Below are 25,033 nucleotides of genomic sequence, written 5' to 3' on the forward strand. Positions count from 1 at the left end.
TGGTTCGTGAATCGTTGGAACTTGGTTAAGGTTGAATGAATGTATGAACAAAGTTTAAAATTCTTGAGATTTCAACTTAACAAACTTTGCTTATCGTGTCGAAAACATATAAAGATTAAGTTTAAATTTGGTCGAAAATTTCCGGGTTGTCACATATACTATTATTTGCCAATCTCATTTTAAAAAACTTGTGTTATATATGTTTAGTTAAAATTCAAATTATTTTCACGATTTATTTATTACTAATTCAATTTTTTTTACCAAGATAATTCATATTTAGGTTTGGTGAAATCTTGAGTTATAAATTGGTAGAACATAAGAAGAAGAAAAGATAAAGAAAATAAAAACTAAAAAAAAATTCTATAGGTTCGATTTAATCCAAACATGCAACAACCAAACCCATACACTCCACACCCACGCCTACACAGAAGACCAAAAAGCCCCCAGAACGATACACCCTTTGATAAAAATAAAAATAAAAAAGCGCGCTCACTCTCCATTTTGAGAGGGGCTGCAAAACACCCTAAAAAACATCACTAAATTACAATACAACCACTTGACGAAGACACACGTTAAATACCACATGGAAAGCCAAACAATACCCATACCCCAACGGTTACTTTTTTCCTTTTCCATCTCTGAAAAAACACCAACGGCTAACGGCTTCATTTGGTGTAATAGGGACATAGGGCTTAGGTTAAAATTACCTTCTTGACCCTAGGATGAAAAGGGTAATATGGATATTTACTTTCTTGTTATTTTGGAATGTCAAATTAAAAGAGGGTAAAAACAATGTTTATTTGTTATTTTCATGTAGAAAATAACATTCGAACTCTTTGATAAGCATTTTTGGTTAAGGGGTAAAGTTAAGACGAGAGGTATAAGTAGCTTTAACTGCCCATTTGCCAGGAATGACATCTCTCGCGGATAAGGTTCGTTTAGTGGAGAGTGTAGTTAACTTAACTGAAAACGGTCCTTTTAAAGGTCCTTGAACGATCACCCAATTTGCACCCCAAACATGCTTCATCTCTAGCCAATCGGTCGATTGCGCCTGTTCAACAATTTTAACAGTATTTGTTAGCGAATTAAGTTTAAAATGAGGTTGGATATTTGTTGCAAAAGGTTTAAATTTCAATTTAGATACATAACGAATTTCATTTTCAATGAAGGACATATTAATGGGTTTTCAACCTAATATTGTTTGATCCCATATTGAATTTCCAGCAAAAGACGGATTATTGCCCACTTATGATACTTTAATTATGCCCTAATTTGTTTGATCCCATATTGATATTGTTTATTATTGATTAATATTTTATATTTAATGTTATTAAAATATATATACTTTAGTAGTACCATGGAGAAAATGAATGCGATACTAAATACCAATTACCAAATGTATTTTCAAGCTATATATTAATATTAATTAATTATTTCTTGATAATATAAAAGCTGATATATATGAAATGATTTGATTGGATGGATGGTAGTGCACTTGGGAGTGCAAAATAATTGAAGAGAAAAATGGGGAAATTGTTGGCTGGAATAGTAAGTGGGACATCCATCAATAATCAAACAACCTAAAGGAAAATACTTCATAAAAAATTAACTACCACTAACGACTTTAACTATCTTTATTAAATTTAAATTGGTTAATAAACCATTAAACAATCATTATTTGGAGATGGGGATGATTCTAACACACCCTTTTTTCATCCTCACACATCTATTTTAACCTTTTACTCTTCTAATAATACCCCATTTCTTTAAATTGGTGTGTGAGGATCAAAAAAGTGTGTGTTAGAATCATCCCCTTTGGAGATATATTGTTTCGAAAGCTTTAAAACCATGGTTCAAAAAGTCAAATTAACATTAACATCAATATAATATAAGATATCAAGATGTATCAAGTTGTACTTATTCAATTCTAATTGAGATCTAGAACTCCCAAAATAACCAATTTTAAAGCAAAAAAAAATGGTTCAACAACTTGTACCATAAGCTATAAAATGTTGTACATTAGACTTAAAAGAGTGTGTATTCTGTACCCGACACATTCAGATTTCAACATGCTTCTTTTATGCAAGTGTGTGTTGTGTTTTTCTTAAATAAAGCTGATAAAAAAAGTACTTCCTTTTGACTCTTTTTTGCTATATTATTCACGGTAAAGTTTGGATTCACAACTCACATTGTCCCATTTCTTTATTCCTCTGCATTTTTTCCCCATAACTTACTTTTATATATGGGAGTTGATCCGTACATCACTTCAAATTTGCCATACACCACCAAATAAATTATTTAGACATTTATACCCTTCATTTGGTGGTGTATGACAAATTTGATGTGTAAAAATTAGGGTAAAACTGTCTAAATAATATATTTGGTGGTGTATGGCAAATTTGAAGTGATGTACGGATCAACTCCCATTATATATACATGCTACTTGGAATCTAGAATTGTATTCCAATTTGATTAGTATTTTATATTAGAGAATTTACATTAATTAATAATATCTTTTCTCGTGGGTGTGATCTTTTTGAGAGGAAAGTTAAATAAAATATACCTCTCGAATATGCATCGATCCAACATCGCCATCTCCATCCTCAAACTCGACTAGAAGTGAAAGCCAATAGTTTGTTGATCCTTCATTCACATGAAACGCAATGTTTTTGCCTGGGTATTTGCACGGTGTACTACATTTCACACAAGTTAAGATACAATTAAAAACTTGTAGTTGTAAGCTTGACGAAGCAAAAAATCGAAACGAATTTTGGAGATCTAGTTTTTCTAATTAGAGTACATATCATCATTACATTACAAAAGCTAATAAGAAAATGTTCAAGTATTTTAGTAGTAATTTAATGATGAAAAAAGTTTTGTTTAACAACATTAGCAAAAAAGATTTGTACATATCGCTATTAAAAAGTCAATATTAACCTGATATGTACAACATATTAATGAGCATTAAGGACATAGGGTTAAAGTTATAAAAATCTTTAAAACAACTCACTTATGAAAATTTACGGGGTTATTTTATCATTTATAAATAGTATAGGGTAGTCTACAACCATCTATAATAAGACTAAACCCCTGTTGTTAATATCATAATCTGTAACAAAGATCTTAACACAAACTGACAAACTGATGAAAAAAAAAAAAAAAAAAACTGACGAAAAAAATGTAAAAGACCGTTATTTTACAAAATCCACAAAAAAGGGTGCGAAAATACCGGCGATACATAATATTCAGTACACCACGGTTACGAAGCTGGTTGTGATCACCGGCAACCGCCATGCGACCGAAGGCCGCACCACTGAGATCAAAATGCGTGTTCCCGCCTGAACAATAACCGCCGGGACATTCGTCGGTGATTATAACGGTTACTGGCCGCCGAGAGCAAATAGATTTGTCTAAACACTTAACTTTATAACAGGCCCCACATCCTTCACCTCCTTTAAACAGAATTGGACTCACTGCTCCTACACGCGCCTTGAATGGCTTTACGTCTACTAAAGATCCGTATCCACACGCGCCACCTGTGCGAATGGAGTCAAATTGTTAGTCAATAAATTTATTTGTACAAGTTGTGGGAGCATGCAGCACTAGTTATAATTGTAGAGGATTTTTTTTCATTTTTCATTCACACCTTTACTAGAAATATTCAAAGGCTTAGGAAATTAACACTGGTTATGAATTAAAAAAAAAAAAAAAAAAAGGATACAATTTTATATCTATAAAATGACAAATTGCAAAAGGTGAATTCCTTATGAAAATTTGGAAAACTACAAATGAAAAATTATTTATATTTTTTATTTAAATTTATATACTTATCACATAAATATGTAAAAGTTAACTATATCAAAATATAACAAACCTTTTGACCAAATTGTCAGTCAATTGTATTATATAAAAACGTACGAGTACTACTTATATTTCAGTATCAATTGTGATTGTAATTATATAATTTTACCTTAATTACCTACCATAAAAAGTTAGTTACGTACATTTACACTAAAAATTCGCTACCTTAATGTATAAAAATTAAACCAAAAAACCATAAAAGAGTAAAACTTACCATTGCTACCATCGCCTTCAGGGCTGCCGTACCACGTGGCAGTAGCCGGAAGCCAATGTGGGCTAGCCGAGTGGGCAAGGGGCCCACCGGTAACCGTCGCGGCGAACAACAACATCGAAACAAAACATATTTGCACAATGCAGGTTAAATTGTTTGTAGCAAACACCATTGTTGTTAGAAAAAAAATTACAACCACCTTGTCGGAGAAAATTCCGGCCGGTGGCGGAGTACACTAGTACAAAACTAACAAACAATTTAGAAAGAGAGAGAATAAGGAATACGAAGGACAGTGAGTTCCACAGTGTGAGGGAGTGTAGGTATATAACGAAGTTAAAAAAAAGGCGACAAATATAAACACGGGTTGTGATTTTATTTAAAGGGATAGGAAATTGTAGTTTATATTTCCATTTTATCCTGATTTAAGTTTCCTATTTACGGTCGTGCCATTGTGTACTATTGTTGTGGTGGATACCCACGGTAGTTAAGGCGTCAAATCTGGACCGTTTATTATTCATGGTGTGTCGGTCGGGTCGAAGGCATTTGATTGTGTGTATTTAACTGGTAAGTTGTGGTTAATTTTTAAAAAGATGTGTTAGATGATTCTAAACCTGATTTTCTTTATGCTTTATCGGGGTTAGTGATTAACTGATTATCATTATTTGTTGACCATTTTTGTTAATATTTTTTCCTTAATTAAATGAGGCATGATATATTTACCGAAAAAGTTGTGGTCGTGTTCTATTTTTTGTTGATATTTTTTCCTTAATAGTTAGAGTTCTTTTTTCTTTTATAAATAACCAATTTTTATTTAATTTGAATATCATATGAATCGAACATAAGGGTTAACAAAATACAGATGGACAGTGTTTGTGAATTGTGTGAAAGAGTTGGTATTGTGTGAGGAAGAATGTGAGCAATTGATGGTGTGCAACGACTACCAAGTCTAGTATATCTTGGGTTTTGTGACACTTAAATGTTGAGTTGAATTTTCTATGACTGGAAAAATGCATATATTAAACATTAAAAGAACAAAAGTATTTACTACTATTTTACTCCACGTGCCAAGTCTTTAGGTCGAATTTCAATGTCTTATTTTGTTTCACATCAGATGAATGCGAAATAATACTATCAGAAAAAGTAAATTAGATCGATAGTTTTTGTGGTTTAGATCACGAGCAGTAATGACGCTGACTTGTGAGTTTTTTTTGGTGTAATGGCGTTATACCATTGACATGAAATGACGGTTGAAAGGAGTTGTAGTAGGGAATGTTATTGGGGAAGTTATGTTAACGTGATATTTAATTTTGAATTTTTGTTAAATAAAATAGATACGTTTATACTATACATTTACAAAATAATTAAAACTAGTTGTGGAGCTCTCGCTTCGCGCCGGGAGCTCCGTTTTGAATGCGAGTTAAAAAAAAATATATTTTTTTCGACATCTAACATTGAAGGGTTGTTCCTTTTGTGAAAATTGCTTCTTTTAGCGTTCTTTTTTTTTTAAAGTTAGTTGATCTATTTTGTAAAAAAAATATTTTTCGACATCTTTTGGTAGCATTGAAGGGTTGTTCCTTTTATGAAAGTTGCCTCCTTTATCGTTGAGGAAGAAAAGGATAAAAAAAAAAGGTTAGTTGATTTTTTTTGGTAAAAAAGAATTTTTTTCGACATCTTTTGGTAAAATTGAAGGGTTGGTTCTTTTATGATAGTTGCTTCTTTTATTGTTGGAGACAAAAAAAAGTGCAATGACGAAAATACCCATGATTACTATTGATGCATAGTGCTACAGGGGTTTGTCTATTAGATATATAGATAATGTTACATAATTTTAATAAAACGTTACATTACTTAAAATTTCTAATAAAAAATTAATTATAAAAAACCTTAAAACCAAAAATTACAATAACATAAATATCCAAAAAAATATTTAACATAGATAACGACTAGTTTGTAGCACGTAAGTTTGTTGAAAGCCTCCATATATTCTTCGTGAGATCTTCAGGTTACTTCAAACGGCTAATAGTTTTCGTTTACTTCAAATGGCGACGGTGGAGTTGTATATTTTTAAGCGAATCAAACGATAGGGAATGATTTAACACATTTATATCGTTGTTAAAACCAGCCATCCCAAAAAATGCATGTCATATCCACATATTGTATGACGCAACTGGTTCAAGCATTATCATTGGGGTGACCATAATCACCTCTAGTATGACATGTCCATGTGTTAGGACAATTTTTCTATTCCCAATACATAAAATCAATACTACCCACAATTCCTTTAAAAATATGTTTCTCTTCATTTGCCGAATACAACCGAGCAATGTCCATTGTCGTCGGCTTTCTCAAAAATTTTTGAACATATAAGTCGATATACACTTACAAAAATTATTTAAGACAACATATCTTGTTTTCTCACCATTTTTAATATTCATAGGACATATCCGCAATTGTCTCGTACGCCAACTGGCGCATCGCGGATGTACACTTATAAAAAGTGGTAAACCCAAGACGACCTATTACATCCAAACGTTGATGGAAATAGGTAAAATGTTTTGGAACAAAATCACTAAAGTTGGAGTACTCGATAAAATCATGTGAGATATGGAGAAATAACTGTATCCGCATACAAAACCGTCTTTTAAAAATGTGTGGAGGATAGGCCGGTGTCGGTTCAAAATAATCGTTCCATAATGCAATTGTCGTACTTTCACGATCTCCATTTGTATAAAGACGCGGATTTCGTTGCACAATTCGTGTTGATGTTTCACCTGTATCCCGTTCTTCAAAATTTAAATCTTCATCATCGAACGGAGATGAATGATAGTGCTCCAAATGAACATATATTTAGGCTCAATATCCTTCCAATATGTAAAACTTTTAGTTGCAATTGTTCTATTTTCAAGTAAAAATCGTTTAAATAAATAAGTGCGAAGACAAAAGAAGAAAACGACGATTAGAAGACGCAAATGACCAAAAAGATCAAATGTACAAGATATAATTCAAGTGATTCAATTTATTGATGAGAAACGTCCAAAAATGACAAGAGTACAAGCCGCGAAACGTAAAGTACAAGATATTAAATCACACGAAAAGGCGTTCGAAAATCCGAAACCTAGACATGAACCAACTATCAACGTACGACTCAACGGAGCTAAAATTACAAGTCAACTATGCACAAGAATATAATATAATATATAATTAATTATATATATTATATATTATAATATATATATTGTAACAGACTGAAACCGGGGTTAGAAGTAAGATTACTTAATTGCCCTTAGGTTTATATTTGTGGTTAAAATATGCTTTTATTTTAATAATATGTTTATTATTAATTGATTAGTTGGTTAAGACCAGTTTGTGACAAGGGTCACAGAGATGGTTTGTTTGTTAAATTTGGACTCCGTTAGGGTTGCCAAATTAAGTGCGAAAGATATTAGATAACTGATAAATACCCATGTGTTGTGGGGTATGGGTTTTAATACCATCTTAATAGTGTAAACTGCTTTCTTCTTCTCATTTCTAGAGAATTCTCAAAACTAGTACGTACCAAACTCTTTCACTCTCAAACCCTAATCTAATTCAAGTCACAAATTGAATTAAGAGGCTTTAGGATCTGAATCCTATCATTCTTATAAGCATTTATCCAGGTTAGCTTGCTTGAATTCGTGCTTTAATTAATAGAAATTGGGTTTTGGGTGTAAAGTGGGTTTTTGATGAAATTGAACTTGAATCTTCATGTTTTGTGTTTGTAATGCTTAATTGATGTTAGTAATAGTTGCTATATAGTTTATATGATCTAATTATGCTGTGAATTGAGCAAGAACTTGTTAAAAATGATGAATTGTGTTTTAGATTTTGAGTTTATGATAAAATGGGTATTTTGGGATGAACTAATCCCAAATCTTGATTGTAAATGATAGATTTTGATGTTTATAGTTAGGAAAAGTGTTTATGCTTAATTAGTATTTTCCTTATGCTTAAATTTGGACTATAAACCTCCAAATCGAGTTTTTTTGGCTTAAAATCATCAAATCAGCGAAGCTGATGGTGAAGAAGAAGCTGCTCGAAAAACTCTCTCGAAAACAGTGCTCGAAACTCGCTCGAAAACAGTGCTCGAGAACCTTCTGCTCGAAAACATATTGATGCTCGAAAAACTCGAATATGTTCGAAAACTCGAAACTGCTCGAAAAACTCGAATATGTTCGAAAACATGATACTGCTCGAAAAACTCGATTTGCTCGAAAAACTCGAATTCGCTCGAAAAACTCGATTTGCTCGAAAAACTCGAATTTGCTCGAGAACCCCATGTTGCTCGAAAACCTTTCCTGTTATGTGAATATTTTCCGTTGAATGTAAAGTTGTGTATTAATACTTGGATATAATACTAACTTGAGATATTATGTGATGATTCACAGGTGATAAACAAAAAGGTGAAGGCTCAGAAAGATTAGACCTCTGAGAACCTTCAGTTGCGGGTAATCGGTGAGTGGGTCTATCTCCGGATAGAGTATTAAGTAGCTGACACGCTACTTGTTCAGACTCTTTATTACTATGATTATGTTCATTACGATTACCATGCGTAGTACGATATTGCCATGCTAGTTAGGTCGATTGCATGACTATTTATCTGTGATCTTTTGTGCACACTACTAGTTGGAAATCAACCGAGGCGGCAAGGTTGGGAACCCACCGAGGCGGCAAGGTAGGGTTGATGTGAGGTCGACTGTGGTAGCCTGGTCGGGTCATGAGTTACTGATTGTTCAGTATAGCATAGAAGGACGCATGTGTTGCGTCTGGACGGTTATGCAGTGAAATCAGTAAAGCGGACTATCGGTAGACTGTAGCTTGATCAATTACGTCGTGTGGTCGTACAAACCGCCGATCCTCATATTGTCAGTTATTATATGCTAGATCAGGACGTTAGCATATCTGTGATCCCTTGCATGTTCAGTTGCTTATGCTTGGTCTGTTAAATAGTATCCATTCACTTAGCTGTGTGCTAATTCCCCCCACATTTCCACCCCTTGCAGGTTTAGGTACTGCTGGTTAGGATGGGTGTTGCTGTTGGGTTGAAGACATGTTTGACTACGTGCTTAACTCTGATGTTTTTTGGTTTTATAATGTTTTCACGTAACACCAACGTTTTGGAATATTGTAATAATGTTAACTAAGCTAAATTGATAACTATGGTTTGTAAATGTTACCTGAGGGTATTTATGTAATTCAGTCTTCCGCTGTGATATATATATATATATATATATATATATATATATATATATATATATATATATATATATATATATATATATATATATATATATATATATACATATATAAAATCAGGGTGTTACTGTGATGACCCGGGAATTTCCGACCAAATTTAAACATAATCTTATATGATTCGACTCGATAAGCAAAGTCTATTAAACCGAGTCTCATTATGTTTGAACTATTTCATGATAACATTTGACCTTTAACTATTTCCGACGATTCACGAACCTTTAATTGTAACTAAGAATGTAAATATAAATAATTATATATAAAACTAATTATATTAGTATTAATGAACTATTAAGTAATTTTGTTATTATAAAAGATAACATTTAATAACTAAAGATTTTCATTTTGAATATATATAGTATATTGTATATAAATGATTCAAACATATTTTACCAACGTTATCAAAATATTAAATGTACAATGTTATACTTTGTAGTTAATTGTTTAATATACATAATTAATCATCTACTCAACATTTAAAACATGATTTTATATATATGGTAGTATACATATATACATAAATATAACTATATATATATGATTTTATACATAATTATTATATTATGTATATGTAGAAATTTATAATATATCTATGATGAAATAATGTACTATTTTAATAAATATATATAATACTTACATATATAAAACATTTATATTTTTCATAATTACATACATAAGTATAATATAATTAGTATGTAAATAAATATTATAATATATTTATATTAAAATGCATAAATATATAATATTCAGTATATGTTACAATACATATTACATAATTATTAAATATTACATAATAATAGATGATATTAATAAATTAAATTTAAATACAAATATAGTTGTTGTAGTAATGTTATTTGTATCGTCAAATATCAATATTTGTATTCATAATATCACTTTATATCATATAAAGATGAAATTGGATGTATAAATTAGATTATTATTACTAATATTATTATTATCGATAAAATATTAATATTATCATAATTAGTATGGTATTATTATTATTATTATTATTATTATTATTATTATTATCATTTTTACAATTATTATTATCATTAATATTATATTTATCATTATTATTAATTTTATTAATATTATTAGATATTAATAGTATTGTTATTATATATTATTATTATTAATTAAAAAAAACAGTAGGGATCTATATTATACGCTTGACCTCTGTATCCTTTATCTCTATTATTATTATTATTATTTTTGTTTCTTTCCTGCTCCAAACTCGTGAACCTGTGTTGACATTTTCTCCATTTTTTATCAACCGATCTCTATTATTACAAAATGATTATGTATAATTGCAAATCAAATAAAAAGGAAATCCAATGGGATTAAAGAGCACAGCGATATTTTTTTTTTCTTCTTCTCTGCACGCTCCAATTTTTTTTTCTCTTAATTCAATTTCGAATAAAGTTTCAAAATCTAAAAATGCAGAAAGGTTAGAAATCTTTCTTTGAATCTATCTGCAAAATCTCAACTCTCAAATCTTTATATCGATCTTGAATTTTGAAGTTAAAGTTTAGTTTAAAAAAAGTCAACAATTGTTCTTGAGACAAATTCGCGTTCGTGTATATGTTTCTGATCAAATTGACGATTCCAGTAGTTTTTATACATGTTTAGAAAACTATTTCGTGTTTTAAACATTATCTATAATGTTATCTATTACGAAATCAATTTTTTTTGTTTTGTTCCAAGAACCGACGCTGCAGTAGGCCTTTAGTGTTTTTTTTTTATTTTAGAACCCAAATTATTTTTTTTCTGTAATGTTTTGAAGCTTTAAAAGGAACCCTGATTTTTTTTTTTTTTTTTTTGGTTATTGATGTTTTGTTGAATCCGTGAGACTTGTGGAGAAGAAGAGGAATAGAAGAAAAACAGTTTATATATAAAATTTAAATTCGATATTAGTACAGAGAATCAGAATTGGTGGGATGGTCGAGAGTGTTTGCGTGTGAGCATGTGGTCACGAGATCGAGTCCAGAGGACGGTAGTTTCTTTTTTTTTTTTTGAAACTCTTTTCATGTGAGGTAGTTTTCTTTTCTAATTTTATTATTGTTATTATATATTAATTATTATTAGTATTATTATTATTATTGTGATTGTTTTGATTGTTATTGTTATTGTTATTATTAGTATCATACTTGTTATCATATTTGAAAGTATTATAGACATTACTATTATTATTATGATAGGTATTAATAATATTATTATTAGTAATAAACTTATCATTTTAGTATTTTATCATCATTAGGATTATGATTATCATTATTATTATTATGAAGGAAATAAAAATATATTATTATCATCAATATTAGAATTTGTACCGGTTTATAAATAATAGTATCATCAGTACATTTACAATTAATAATATCATATTTATCAGTATCATCATTAATATTTACTAGTATTATTATGATTATCATTTATCATTTTATAAATATTAGAACCCTTATTATTAACATAAGTATGGTATTAGTATTAATATTATTTTAGAGTTATTATTATTAGTATCATTAACAGTTATCATTTTCATTTTTTTTGCTATTAGTATTATCATTATTAATAAAATTATTATTATTATTAGTAAATCATTATTATCTAAATTATTATTTTAACAAATAAATCTTTTGTACACTATATATATACTTATGGTATATACTAGGATTGTATTAATAATTCACATAACAAACTAATAAAATTTCATAAATACAATACTAACCACAAATATATGTATATAAATATATTAATGTCACTATTTATATAAACGTAAATCATTATAGATATATATACATAAAATCGATATATATATATAAAATATAACTTAAAATATAATATAAGTATACGTTTTAAAATAAAGGTTAGAATAAATTCTACCAAACTATAATATATAAATAATACATATTAATAAATGAAATTTTGTAACTTACATTATACGTATTAATATATACACAATTGATATAGGTTCGTGAATCCGAGGCCAACCCTGCATTGTTCAATGACGTCATATGTATTTTTACTACAAAATACAGTATCGTGAGTTTCATTTGCCTTTTTACCCTTTATATTTTTGGGCTGAGAATACATGCGCAACTTTTATAACTGTTTTACGAAATTGACACAAGTACGTGAAACTACATTCTATGGTTGGATTATCGAAGTCGAATATGCCCCTTTTTATTAAGTCTGGTAATCTAAGAATTAGGGAACAGACACCCTAATTGACGCGAATCCTAAAGATAGATCTATCGGGCCCAACAAGCCCCATCCAAAGTACCGGATGTTTTAGTACTTCGAAATTTATATCATGTCCGAAGGAGGATCCCGGAATGATGGGGATATTCTTATATATGAATATTGTTAATGTCGGTTACCAGGTGTTCAATCCATATGAATGATATTTTTGTCTCTATGCATGGGACGTATGTTTATGAGAAATGGAAATCTGAAATCTTGTGGTCTATTAAAATGATGGAAACGATTGTTTAAGTTAAACTAATGAACTCACCAACCTTTTGGTTGACACTTTAAAGCATGTTTATTCTCAGGTACGAAAGAAATCTTCCGCTGTGTATTTGCTCATTTTATAGATATTACTTGGAGTCATTCATGGCATATTTCAAAAGACGTTGCATTCGAGTCGTCGAGTTCATCAAGATTATTATCAAGTCAATTATAGTTGGATATATTATGAAATGGTATGCATGCCTGTCAACTTTCGATGTAATGAAAGTTTGTCTTTTCAAAAACGAATGCAATGTTTGTAAAATGTATCATATAGAGGTCAAGTATCTCGCGATGTAATCAACTGTTGTGAATCGTTTATAATCGATATGGACTTCGTCCGGATGGATTAGGACGGGTCTTCACAGTTGGTATCAGAGCGGTGGTCTTAGCGAACCAGGTCTTGCATTAGTGAGTCTAACTGATAGTCGTTAGAATGCATTAATGAGTCTGGACTTCGACCGTGTTTGCATGTCAAAAGTTTTGCTTATCATTTAGTGTCGAAAAATTATTTGCTTACCATCCTTAAAGTCTAAGACACGTCTTACTGCCTTTATTGCATAGACAGTGTATAGTTAAATTCATATCTTAGCGTATCTGTTATTGTTACCTTTGCCTGACAGCTTCCGTAGATTCCTCCGTAGCTTATGGGATTTTAGTATTATATATGCATATGTAAATTATGTATTGCAGGGTACTAATCTACATCCTATAATCTATTTCTTATCGAAAATCCTTCATCTGATCGTACGAGATGAATCCCTCAACCAGTTCGAGTCCATCTGATTTCGATAGCTATTTCGATAGTTATTCCGACAGCTATTTCGATATGGATTTCCACTCGAGCTCCGAAAGCAGAGTAACCGGAATGAATCGATCAATTAGCCATCATCTATTCTGAATGAATTGGAGATGGGTTCGTAGTCGACTTAATCAATGGAAACGCGAAGAAGGCGATCATTTCCACTAACCAAATTCACCTCTTGACAATGGACCTAAAACGTTTACCGGCGAACCTGTTCGAGACACCATTTTCTCTCTCATTTCCAAAGTATCTCATCACGATCATATACTATCTCAGATTCTAAACCTCATTCATCCGCTCGTCCGAACCGACAATCATCCCGGTGTAATAGAAGAAGTTAACGAACTTCGCGCATAAGTTGTAGTCTTGGAAAATATGGTGCAAAACGTACCAGCTTCATCCAAATCACCGGCACCAACGGTACCACCAACAACCCAAATTTCAATATCACATGCCTCAACATCTCAATCTATACCTCGAGTATAATCATCATTCTACATGACATTCTACATCAGTTATCTTCGTTCGACATGGTGATTATGTAATCTCTAATGTTTTAGAGATTATTTATTCTAGTTCCAACTGAAAACTAAATGAGTTTAATATCATGTTAACTCATTAAATTCATGATTACATCTGAAGAAAATATATATGTATATATGTTTTCATAAAGATTGTAATTAAAAATTCTTTTGTACAAACTGTTAATAATAAAAATATTTTAACGGGTAGGTAATACCCGAGGAATATTTAAATTTCACATTAATAAGTTACACTGTATATTCTTCGAATCTGATTCAACAGTTATTCACTATCCTATTTACAACCACCGGTATACTTATCCGTTCACCAAAGAATAACTATTTTCATTCAAATTCAATTTCATATTTGAATTTTGACCTATCAGAATCCAACAAGTGGCATAATGAAGAAATAATGGACACAATAAAAATTGATTAGAAACAGACTAATTAACAATATTAAATTTTATTAAGAAACCACGCTAACAAAATCCTAGCTAACTGTTCCTAGCTAACTGTTAATTCCGTATTACATTTTATTTATCGCAATTTATTTATCGCAATTTATTTTATCGCAATTTATATTCTCGCAATTTTATTTATTGTCATTTAATTTCTGTTATTTACTTTACGCACTTTATTTATCGTCATTTAATTTCTGTTATTTATTTTACGCACTTTAAATATCGGGACACGTATACAAGGTTTTGACATATCATATCGACACATCTATATATATTATTTGGAATCACCATAGACACTCTATATGCAGTAATGATCGAGTTCTCTATACAGGGTTGAGGTTGATTCTATAATAATATATATACTTTGAGTTGTGATCGAGTCTGAGACATGTACACGGGTCACGATACGTATTAATTAATTCAAATATTATATATTAAACTATATATGAATGATTGCACTGTCAACTGTGGACTATCGACTGTGGACTAATAACATTGGACAATTAAAATGAATTAAAATATTGAATATAACATATGAAACTAAACAATTCTTCAAGTTTGCCACTTGATTTCGTCTTAAACCTCATTTGTATCTTCACGATTACATTCTGCGTTCAAACCTTTCATGATTCTTGAAAACACCTCAATCGATAGGATGAATCAACCGCACTTCATCTACGGAAGGAAAGATTTATGCATATAGTTATGCACCTGAGAAACTCTCGGCAATTGAGTAAAAGTTCAACACGTAGCCGCGTCAGATCCTTTGGCATTTATTAACAAAAACAACTTTGCGATCCCTTTTCAAAATTAGCCAATTTTGTCACAACTCCAACAAGTCAACTTCGACTTTTCGTACGAAACAACCTTATTATAACGTTTATATATACGCGTGCTCTTTTATTGTTACCAGGTAACCTTTCATATTCCATCATATTACCATCAGCGTTTAATCATCTAAAAACACAATTCTCCTAAAACCACCTCGGATTAATAACCGATGATTCAGATATCATAGCATTAAATGCAGAGGAAACAGAAAAATGGTAGATGGTCTAAACGGACAAAAGTTTGATGATAAAGAAAGGAGTGTTAGGAACGCTCGATAGAAAATTGGGTATTGAAAAACAGATTGAGTTACCCATGAAGGAGACCAAGGACAAATACAAGGACCAAATCCTATATTCAAAGGATTCAGGTAATTCTGGATCCGTTGAAATCTTTAGAGAATATCTTGCTCCGAAGTCATGTTAAAATCTTGCGGAAAATCTTTCTCCATCAACCGTCGAACTTAGAAATTCCAAAATATCATCATCAATATCTTTGATATTTCTGAGGATATTTTCATAAATATTCTCGTCCGAAATTATATACCTCTTCGTGCTTCCTGTGTATCAATATATTGGAAACATTCAATAGAAAATATAGTACCGAAAAGCAGATTATGCGAAACTATGAAGAAAGCCGTGGATAAATCACAAAGAATAAGTTTGACTTCAAAGAATCCAAATAATTCAATGTCTGCTAAAGTCTATAGTGAATAACTTGCTCCTTACTCTAAACCCTTGCAGACAATAGTTTCTATCATCCTCTGATCTTAGATATTCTGAGATATTATCGTACCTTTCATTATAAATATCCTCCGTATTTCTGGAGATATTTTTATAACTATTCTTATCTGAAATCATTAATATTTTCGTGCTATCAGTATTACATCATATAGAAACTGTTAGTTTCTATATTCTGTAAATTTTCAAGCTTAAAATATGAATGTTATTGTAGTAATGATGGGAACTGATGCATGAGTTAGTATAATATAATGACACTTGATCAACGTGATTATATTACAGTAAGTCATGCTGAGTTTCTAAATGAAACGTGATGATTCACAGATCATAACGTCATCATGTGCCATGTTACATAACTCTTTCATCCTACTTAACTCCGTAATAAATCAAGAAAATGTATTCTTGATGGTTCTATCTTCCGTGATGTTGATAAATTTGAAAATCAAATCGTGCTATCACGTTCCTTCATGCTTAGAACATTATAATCATTCGAAACTCTATATCTATAAATTCTGGACCATTATTCGCTTGACTTGAAGTCGGGAAGAGAAAACAAAAGCATAGAGCTTTGAAATATAAGGGAGAATATAAAGTCCGATAACAACACATAAATTACAAACCGTGTATATCAATGTTTATCGCAACATAAAGACACGGGAGAATTAAAAACATTATAATCCCGAGGGCGAAGTAGAAGAAAGCAGATTCCTCTGGTGGAAGTTGGAAAAGGAGAATGATTGTTGCGATAGTAAGGATGAGGACAAGGATCAGAACTGGATTAATCATTTTCAGAATCTTTTGGATGTATGAACTAAGAAAGAAAGTATAAGAATGGTGAGAATAATGGAAAGGAAGAGCTTAATTTATACTGGAAATATCAGACGTAGTAATCGGGGCAGATCACCGTATTTAATTAAAGAGATCTTAATTTCCATAAATCCCGAAGAATCAGATTTTATAGATCTTCAAGATTTTCTTTAAATCCCTTAAATTCCGGAATTCAACCAAGGCAATGTCAAAAGTTAAGACGCGCCTTATTTTCTAAATTCAAACCTGACTACGTCAAAAGTTAAAAACAAATCTTTGTTTCTCATTTCATCCTTTTGTGAATAGCTTCATTCGCACTCTTCGAATAATTGAATTATTTTTATCCATATTACTCAATGATGATAAAACTCAAGTTATCAACTCATATTCGTCAGGAAAACATATTTATTGTTAGCTATGACGACCTCACTCAAATTTCGGGACGAAATTTCTTTAACGGGTAGGTACTGTGATGACCCGGGAATTTCCGACCAAATTTAAACATAATCTTATATGATTCGACTCGATAAGCAAAGTCTATTAAACCGAGTCTCATTATGTTTGAACTATTTCATGATAACATTTGACCTTTAACTATTTCCGACGATTCACGAACCTTTAATTGTAACTAAGAATGTAAATATAAATAATTATATATAAAACTAATTATATTAGTATTAATGAACTATTAAGTAATTTTGTTATTATAAAAGATAACATTTAATAACTAAAGATTTTCATTTTGAATATATATAGTATATTGTATATAAATGATTCAAACATATTTTACCAACGTTATCAAAATATTAAATGTACAATGTTATACTTTGTAGTTAATTGTTTAATATACATAATTAATCATCTACTCAACATTTAAAACATGATTTTATATATATGGTAGTATACATATATACATAAATATAACTATATATATATGATTTTATACATAATTATTATATTATGTATATGTAGAAATTTATAATATATCTATGATGAAATAATGTACTATTTTAATAAATATATATAATACTTACATATATAAAACATTTATATTTTTCATAATTACATACATAAGTATAATATAATTAGTATGTAAATAAATATTATAATATATTTATATTAAAATGCATAAATATATAATATTCAGTATATGTTACAATACATATTACATAATTATTAAATATTACATAATAATAGATGATATTAATAAATTAAATTTAAATACAAATATAGTTGTTGTAGTAATGTTATTTGTATCGTCAAATATCAATATTTGTATTCATAATATCACTTTATATCATATAAAGATGAAATTGGATGTATAAATTAGATTATTATTACTAATATTATTATTATCGATAAAATATTAATATTATCATAATTAGTATGGTATTATTATTATTATTATTATTATTATTATTATTATCATTTTTACAATTATTATTATCATTAATATTATATTTATCATTATTATTAATTTTATTAATATTATTAGATATTAATAGTATTGTTATTATATATTATTATTATTAATTAAAAAAAACAGTAGGGATCTATATTATACGCTTGACCTCTGTATCCTTTATCTCTATTATTATTATTATTATTTTTGTTTCTTTCCTGCTCCAAACTCGTGAACCTGTGTTGACATTTTCTCCATTTTTTATCAACCGATCTCTATTATTACAAAATGATTATGTATAATTGCAAATCAAATAAAAAGGAAATCCAATGGGATTAAAGAGCACAGCGATATTTTTTTTTTCTTCTTCTCTGCACGCTCCAATTTTTTTTTCTCTTAATTCAATTTCGAATAAAGTTTCAAAATCTAAAAATGCAGAAAGGTTAGAAATCTTTCTTTGAATCTATCTGCAAAATCTCAACTCTCAAATCTTTATATCGATCTTGAATTTTGAAGTCAAAGTTTAGTTTAAAAAAAGTCAACAATTGTTCTTGAGACAAATTCGCGTTCGTGTATATGTTTCTGATCAAATTGACGATTCCAGTAGTTTTTATACATGTTTAGAAAACTATTTCGTGTTTTAAACATTATCTATAATGTTATCTATTACGAAATCAATTTTTTTTGTTTTGTTCCAAGAACCGACGCTGCAGTAGGCCTTTAGTGTTTTTTTTTTTATTTTAGAACCCAAATTATTTTTTTTCTGTAATGTTTTGAAGCTTTAAAAGGAACCCTGATTTTTTTTTTTTTTTTTTTTTGGTTATTGATGTTTTGTTGAATCCGTGAGACTTGTGGAGAAGAAGAGGAATAGAAGAAAAACAGTTTATATATAAAATTTAAATTCGATATTAGTACAGAGAATCAGAATTGGTGGGATGGTCGAGAGTGTTTGCGTGTGAGCATGTGGTCACGAGATCGAGTCCAGAGGACGGTAGTTTCTTTTTTTTTTTTTGAAACTCTTTTCATGTGAGGTAGTTTTCTTTTCTAATTTTATTATTGTTATTATATATTAATTATTATTAGTATTATTATTATTATTGTGATTGTTTTGATTGTTATTGTTATTGTTATTATTAGTATCATACTTGTTATCATATTTGAAAGTATTATAGACATTACTATTATTATTATGATAGGTATTAATAATATTATTATTAGTAATAAACTTATCATTTTAGTATTTTATCATCATTAGGATTATGATTATCATTATTATTATTATGAAGGAAATAAAAATATATTATTATCATCAATATTAGAATTTGTACCGGTTTATAAATAATAGTATCATCAGTACATTTACAATTAATAATATCATATTTATCAGTATCATCATTAATATTTACTAGTATTATTATGATTATCATTTATCATTTTATAAATATTAGAACCCTTATTATTAACATAAGTATGGTATTAGTATTAATATTATTTTAGAGTTATTATTATTAGTATCATTAACAGTTATCATTTTCATTTTTTTTGCTATTAGTATTATCATTATTAATAAAATTATTATTATTATTAGTAAATCATTATTATCTAAATTATTATTTTAACAAATAAATCTTTTGTACACTATATATATACTTATGGTATATACTAGGATTGTATTAATAATTCACATAACAAACTAATAAAATTTCATAAATACAATACTAACCACAAATATATGTATATAAATATATTAATGTCACTATTTATATAAACGTAAATCATTATAGATATATATACATAAAATCGATATATATATATAAAATATAACTTAAAATATAATATAAGTATACGTTTTAAAATAAAGGTTAGAATAAATTCTACCAAACTATAATATATAAATAATACATATTAATAAATGAAATTTTGTAACTTACATTATACGTATTAATATATACACAATTGATATAGGTTCGTGAATCCGAGGCCAACCCTGCATTGTTCAATGACGTCATATGTATTTTTACTACAAAATACAGTATCGTGAGTTTCATTTGCCTTTTTACCCTTTATATTTTTGGGCTGAGAATACATGCGCAACTTTTATAACTGTTTTACGAAATTGACACAAGTACGTGAAACTACATTCTATGGTTGGATTATCGAAGTCGAATATGCCCCTTTTTATTAAGTCTGGTAATCTAAGAATTAGGGAACAGACACCCTAATTGACGCGAATCCTAAAGATAGATCTATCGGGCCCAACAAGCCCCATCCAAAGTACCGGATGTTTTAGTACTTCGAAATTTATATCATGTCCGAAGGAGGATCCCGGAATGATGGGGATATTCTTATATATGAATATTGTTAATGTCGGTTACCAGGTGTTCAATCCATATGAATGATATTTTTGTCTCTATGCATGGGACGTATGTTTATGAGAAATGGAAATCTGAAATCTTGTGGTCTATTAAAATGATGGAAACGATTGTTTAAGTTAAACTAATGAACTCACCAACCTTTTGGTTGACACTTTAAAGCATGTTTATTCTCAGGTACGAAAGAAATCTTCCGCTGTGTATTTGCTCATTTTATAGATATTACTTGGAGTCATTCATGGCATATTTCAAAAGACGTTGCATTCGAGTCGTCGAGTTCATCAAGATTATTATCAAGTCAATTATAGTTGGATATATTATGAAATGGTATGCATGCCTGTCAACTTTCGATGTAATGAAAGTTTGTCTTTTCAAAAACGAATGCAATGTTTGTAAAATGTATCATATAGAGGTCAAGTATCTCGCGATGTAATCAACTGTTGTGAATCGTTTATAATCGATATGGACTTCGTCCGGATGGATTAGGACGGGTCTTCACAGTTACAAGTTGGTATCAGAGCGTGGTTTAGCAGCAAGTACGTGCGTGTATTTGTTCCTAAACCCTGAATTAAGTCAAACATGTCCGTGGGGTGGGGGCTAAGTGAATATAGGATGTTGTGCATGTTAGTGTTTAGTAAGCTAACAGTTATCCACTAAGCTTTTGTGCGAGTGTTTTGTAGCACAGATGGCAGACAACAGGGATGCGAACGCTACAAACCCGATCCACCCCGGAACCTTCAGTGCTCCTGATGTGGAGGATGAGGTAGAAGTATATGATGCTGATTATGTACATGAGCTTGAAGGAAAGTTTAAGGAAGCTCAGGAAAAGATTGCTGAGCTTGAGTTAGCTAGACAGTCGGGTAATGAGGATACACCGCTAGGTTTTGACACTGCACTGTCGCATGCCGTACCACAGATAACCCAGAACCACTACCAATACCCTTTACAGAACCAATTCCCTCAGCATATCATGCCACCATAGAACTACTACTAATACCAACATCCCATGATGATGAACTAAGTTCAGCCACCTACATACCAACAACCATTTCCACAACAGCAATTTCAACAACAATACCAGCCACCAAAAAGATGTACCTATAAACAGTTCAGGGATTGTGGACCATCTCCTTTCTCAGGAAGTAATGACCCAGCCGTGACTCTCAATTGGTTACGGGAGGTTGAAAAGGCGTTTGATGCATGTCAGTGTGAGCCTGAGTTAAAGGTGATTTATGCAAGCAGGTTGTTGAAAGATAGAGCAATGGTGTGGTGGGATTCTGTGATAGCTAGTGTCCCTCCAGAGCAAGTTAAGATGATTACTTGGGAACAGTTTTATGCGAAGGTATGTGAACAGTATTGTAATGTGTTTGACATGAATAGAATTAAGATGGAGTTCCTAGAAATGCGGAATGGGTGTCGGATGAACAATCCCGAATTCAGCACTTTGTAAACATGATCTTGCCAGAGTATAGGACCTTTGTGAGGTCAGCACCGACATTGTCTCAAACTTTTGTGATGGCAAAGATGGTGGAAAGTGATGTAAGAGCAGCTAGGGGTATGAATTGGGGAAATGTGGTACCACATGGTAGTCCGGCTACCAGTCAATCAGGTTCGAAGTCTAAGAAATCGTTTGGGTTTAGACAAAAGGGTAAGGGTAACCAAGGTGGATCAGGTTCAGGTTCTGGAAAGAAAGAATGGTGTAAAGGTTGTAAGTCTTCACATAGTGGTCAGTGTTCTGAGGCAACGAGAAGATGTTTAAGATGTGGTATGGTAGGTCATGAATCTCAGGGGTGTTCCTTCAAAGAAAATGTTTGTTGGAGTTGTCATCAGCCGGGTCATCGTTCAGCAAGTTGTCAGGCGTCAAAGGGCGCAAGTTTCGGGGCAGGGTCAGGGGCACGTTCGACATCTGTCGGGGGTTCCACAGCCTCAAGTGGACATAAGAGAAAGAACCCACCGACTGCGGAAGCCAGGGCCTTTCAGATGACAGTTGAGGCCGCTACTAATAATGATGATGTCATAACCGGTATGTTCTTGATCAACTCAATACCTGCTAGAATATTATTTGATTCGGGTGCAAATAGGACATTTATGTCTATAGATTTCTATACTAAATTAGGGTTACCTGCTACTGTGCTGCCTGAGCCTGTTAGAGTAGAGGTAGCTGATGGTAAGACGGTTCTAGTCACAACGTATGTGTCTGGAGCTAGTATAGAAATTGATGGTAGACCGCTTGCTATGTCCTGTTTAGTGTTGCCTATCCCTAGTTTTGATGTAATATTAGGGATGAACTGGATGAGCCTACATAAGGCCCACATTAAGTGTGATAAGAAGATTGTGACTTTCCGTTTGACTGATGGAACCCGTATTGTGGCCCGAGGGGAACGAAGTGGGTTCAGTTTTCCATTGATTTCTATGATGAAGGCGAGGAAGTCACTTTCTAAGGGATGTGAGTTTTTTATGGCTTATGTTATTGATGCTAAGATAGAGAAGAAATCTGTTATTGATATTCCTGTGGTTTCGGAATTTCTTGAGGTGTTTCCTGACGAATTACCGGGGTTGCCGCCGGTAAGAGAAGTAGAATATAAGATTGAGTTAGTTCCCGGAACAACTCCAGTAGCTAAGGCTCCTTATAGGTTAGTACCTTCTGAAATCAGAGAGATGATGTCTCAGATACAAGAACTTTTAGACAGAGGGTTTATAAGACCAAGTTCTTCGCCTTGGGGTGCACCAGTGTTGTTTGTAAAGAAGAAAGATGGTTCGCCGAGAATGTGTATAGATTATCGAGAATTGAACAAGAGAACAGTTAAGAACAAGTATCCTCTGCCTAGAATCGATGATCTGTTCGATCAGCTGCAGGGTGCATCGTATTTCTCGAAAATAGATCTTAGATCCGGTTATCATCAGGTTCGGGTTGCAGAATCAAATATACCGAAGACAGCGTTCAGAACTAGATATGGGCATTACGAGTTCTTGGTTATGCCATTCGAGTTGACGAATGCTCCAGCAGTCTTCATGGATCTGATGAACAGGGTTTGTAAACCATATTTAGATCGGTTTGTTATTGTGTTTATCGACGATATATTGGTATATTCAAAGACAGAAGCTGATCATGCGACACATCTTCGATTAGTGTTAGAGTTGTTAAAGAAAGAGCAGTTATACGCTAAGTTCTCGAAGTGTGAGTTTTGGCTTCGAGAGGTGCAGTTTCTGGGTCATGTTATCTGTGAGGCAGGTATTAAAGTGGATCCGTCGAAAATGGAAGCGGTAATGGGTTGGAATTCGCCGAAGACGCCGACAGAAGTTAAGAGTTTTTTGGGTCTTGCGGGTTATTATCGCTGATTTATAAAAGATTTTTCTAAAATAGCGGGTCCGATGACCAAATTGTCTAGAAAGGATGTAAGTTTCTGATGGGGAGATCAACAGGAACAGGCTTTTTAGACTCTGAAACAGTTGTTGTGTCAGGCTCCAGTGTTAGCATTGCCAGAGGGTTCAGATGACTTTGTGGTTTATTGTGATGCGTCATTTGCCGGGTTGGGATGTGTACTGATGCAGAGAGATAAAGTTATCGCGTACGCTTCTCGTCAGTTAAAGACACATGAACGTAACTATCCGGTTCATGATTTAGAAATGGCTGCAGTGGTATTTGCGTTGAAGCTTTGGAGACATTACTTATATGGTACAAAGTGTGTAATATGTACAGATCATAAGAGCCTCCAGCATATTTTCACGCAGAAAGAACTGAATATGCGACAGAGACGGTGGAAAGAACTTATCAAAGACTATGATTGTGAAATAAAATACCATCCGGGTAAAGCAAATGTCGTAGCAGATGCGTTAAGTCGTAAAAAGTCTAATGAGAATGTGAAATTTCTGCGTTTGAGTATAACTTCAGATTTGATTGATCAACTACGAACAGTTCAAGCCTGTGCTTTGGAGGATGAACATATTAAATCTGAACTTATGACTAAATGAAAATTTGACCTAATTGATGATTCTCGTGGACTTAAGACTTTAAATAACCATATTTGGGTGCCTATGCTTGGAGACTTGAGGGATTTGATCATAACTGAAGCTCATAAATCTAGATTGATAGTACATCCAGGCAGTAATAAGATGTATCATGACCTTAAATCTATGTATTGGTGGCCGACCATGAAATCAGACATCGCTCGTTTTGTTGAAAAGTGTCATATTTGCACGCAAGTGAAGGCAGAACACCAGAA

At 31.4% G+C, this 25,033-nt stretch overlaps 1 protein-coding gene across 1 annotated transcript; it reads right to left on the minus strand.

Annotated features, from left to right (window-relative positions):
• Positions 1-372: 372 nt before the first annotated feature.
• LOC139856024 (expansin-B3-like) lies at positions 373-4,345 on the minus strand. Its single transcript, XM_071845264.1, has 4 exons — positions 4,076-4,345; positions 3,230-3,536; positions 2,564-2,693; positions 373-1,051 (listed from the first exon to the last, which is right to left on the minus strand). The coding sequence occupies exons 1-4, from the start codon at positions 4,242-4,244 to the stop codon at positions 854-856; spliced, it is 804 nt and encodes a 267-aa protein (XP_071701365.1). The 5' UTR covers positions 4,245-4,345; the 3' UTR covers positions 373-853.
• Positions 4,346-25,033: the final 20,688 nt, after the last annotated feature.

Source organism: Rutidosis leptorrhynchoides, chromosome 1 (genome assembly GCF_046630445.1).
Source record: "Rutidosis leptorrhynchoides isolate AG116_Rl617_1_P2 chromosome 1, CSIRO_AGI_Rlap_v1, whole genome shotgun sequence".
Classification (NCBI taxonomy): Eukaryota; Viridiplantae; Streptophyta; class Magnoliopsida; order Asterales; family Asteraceae; genus Rutidosis; species Rutidosis leptorrhynchoides.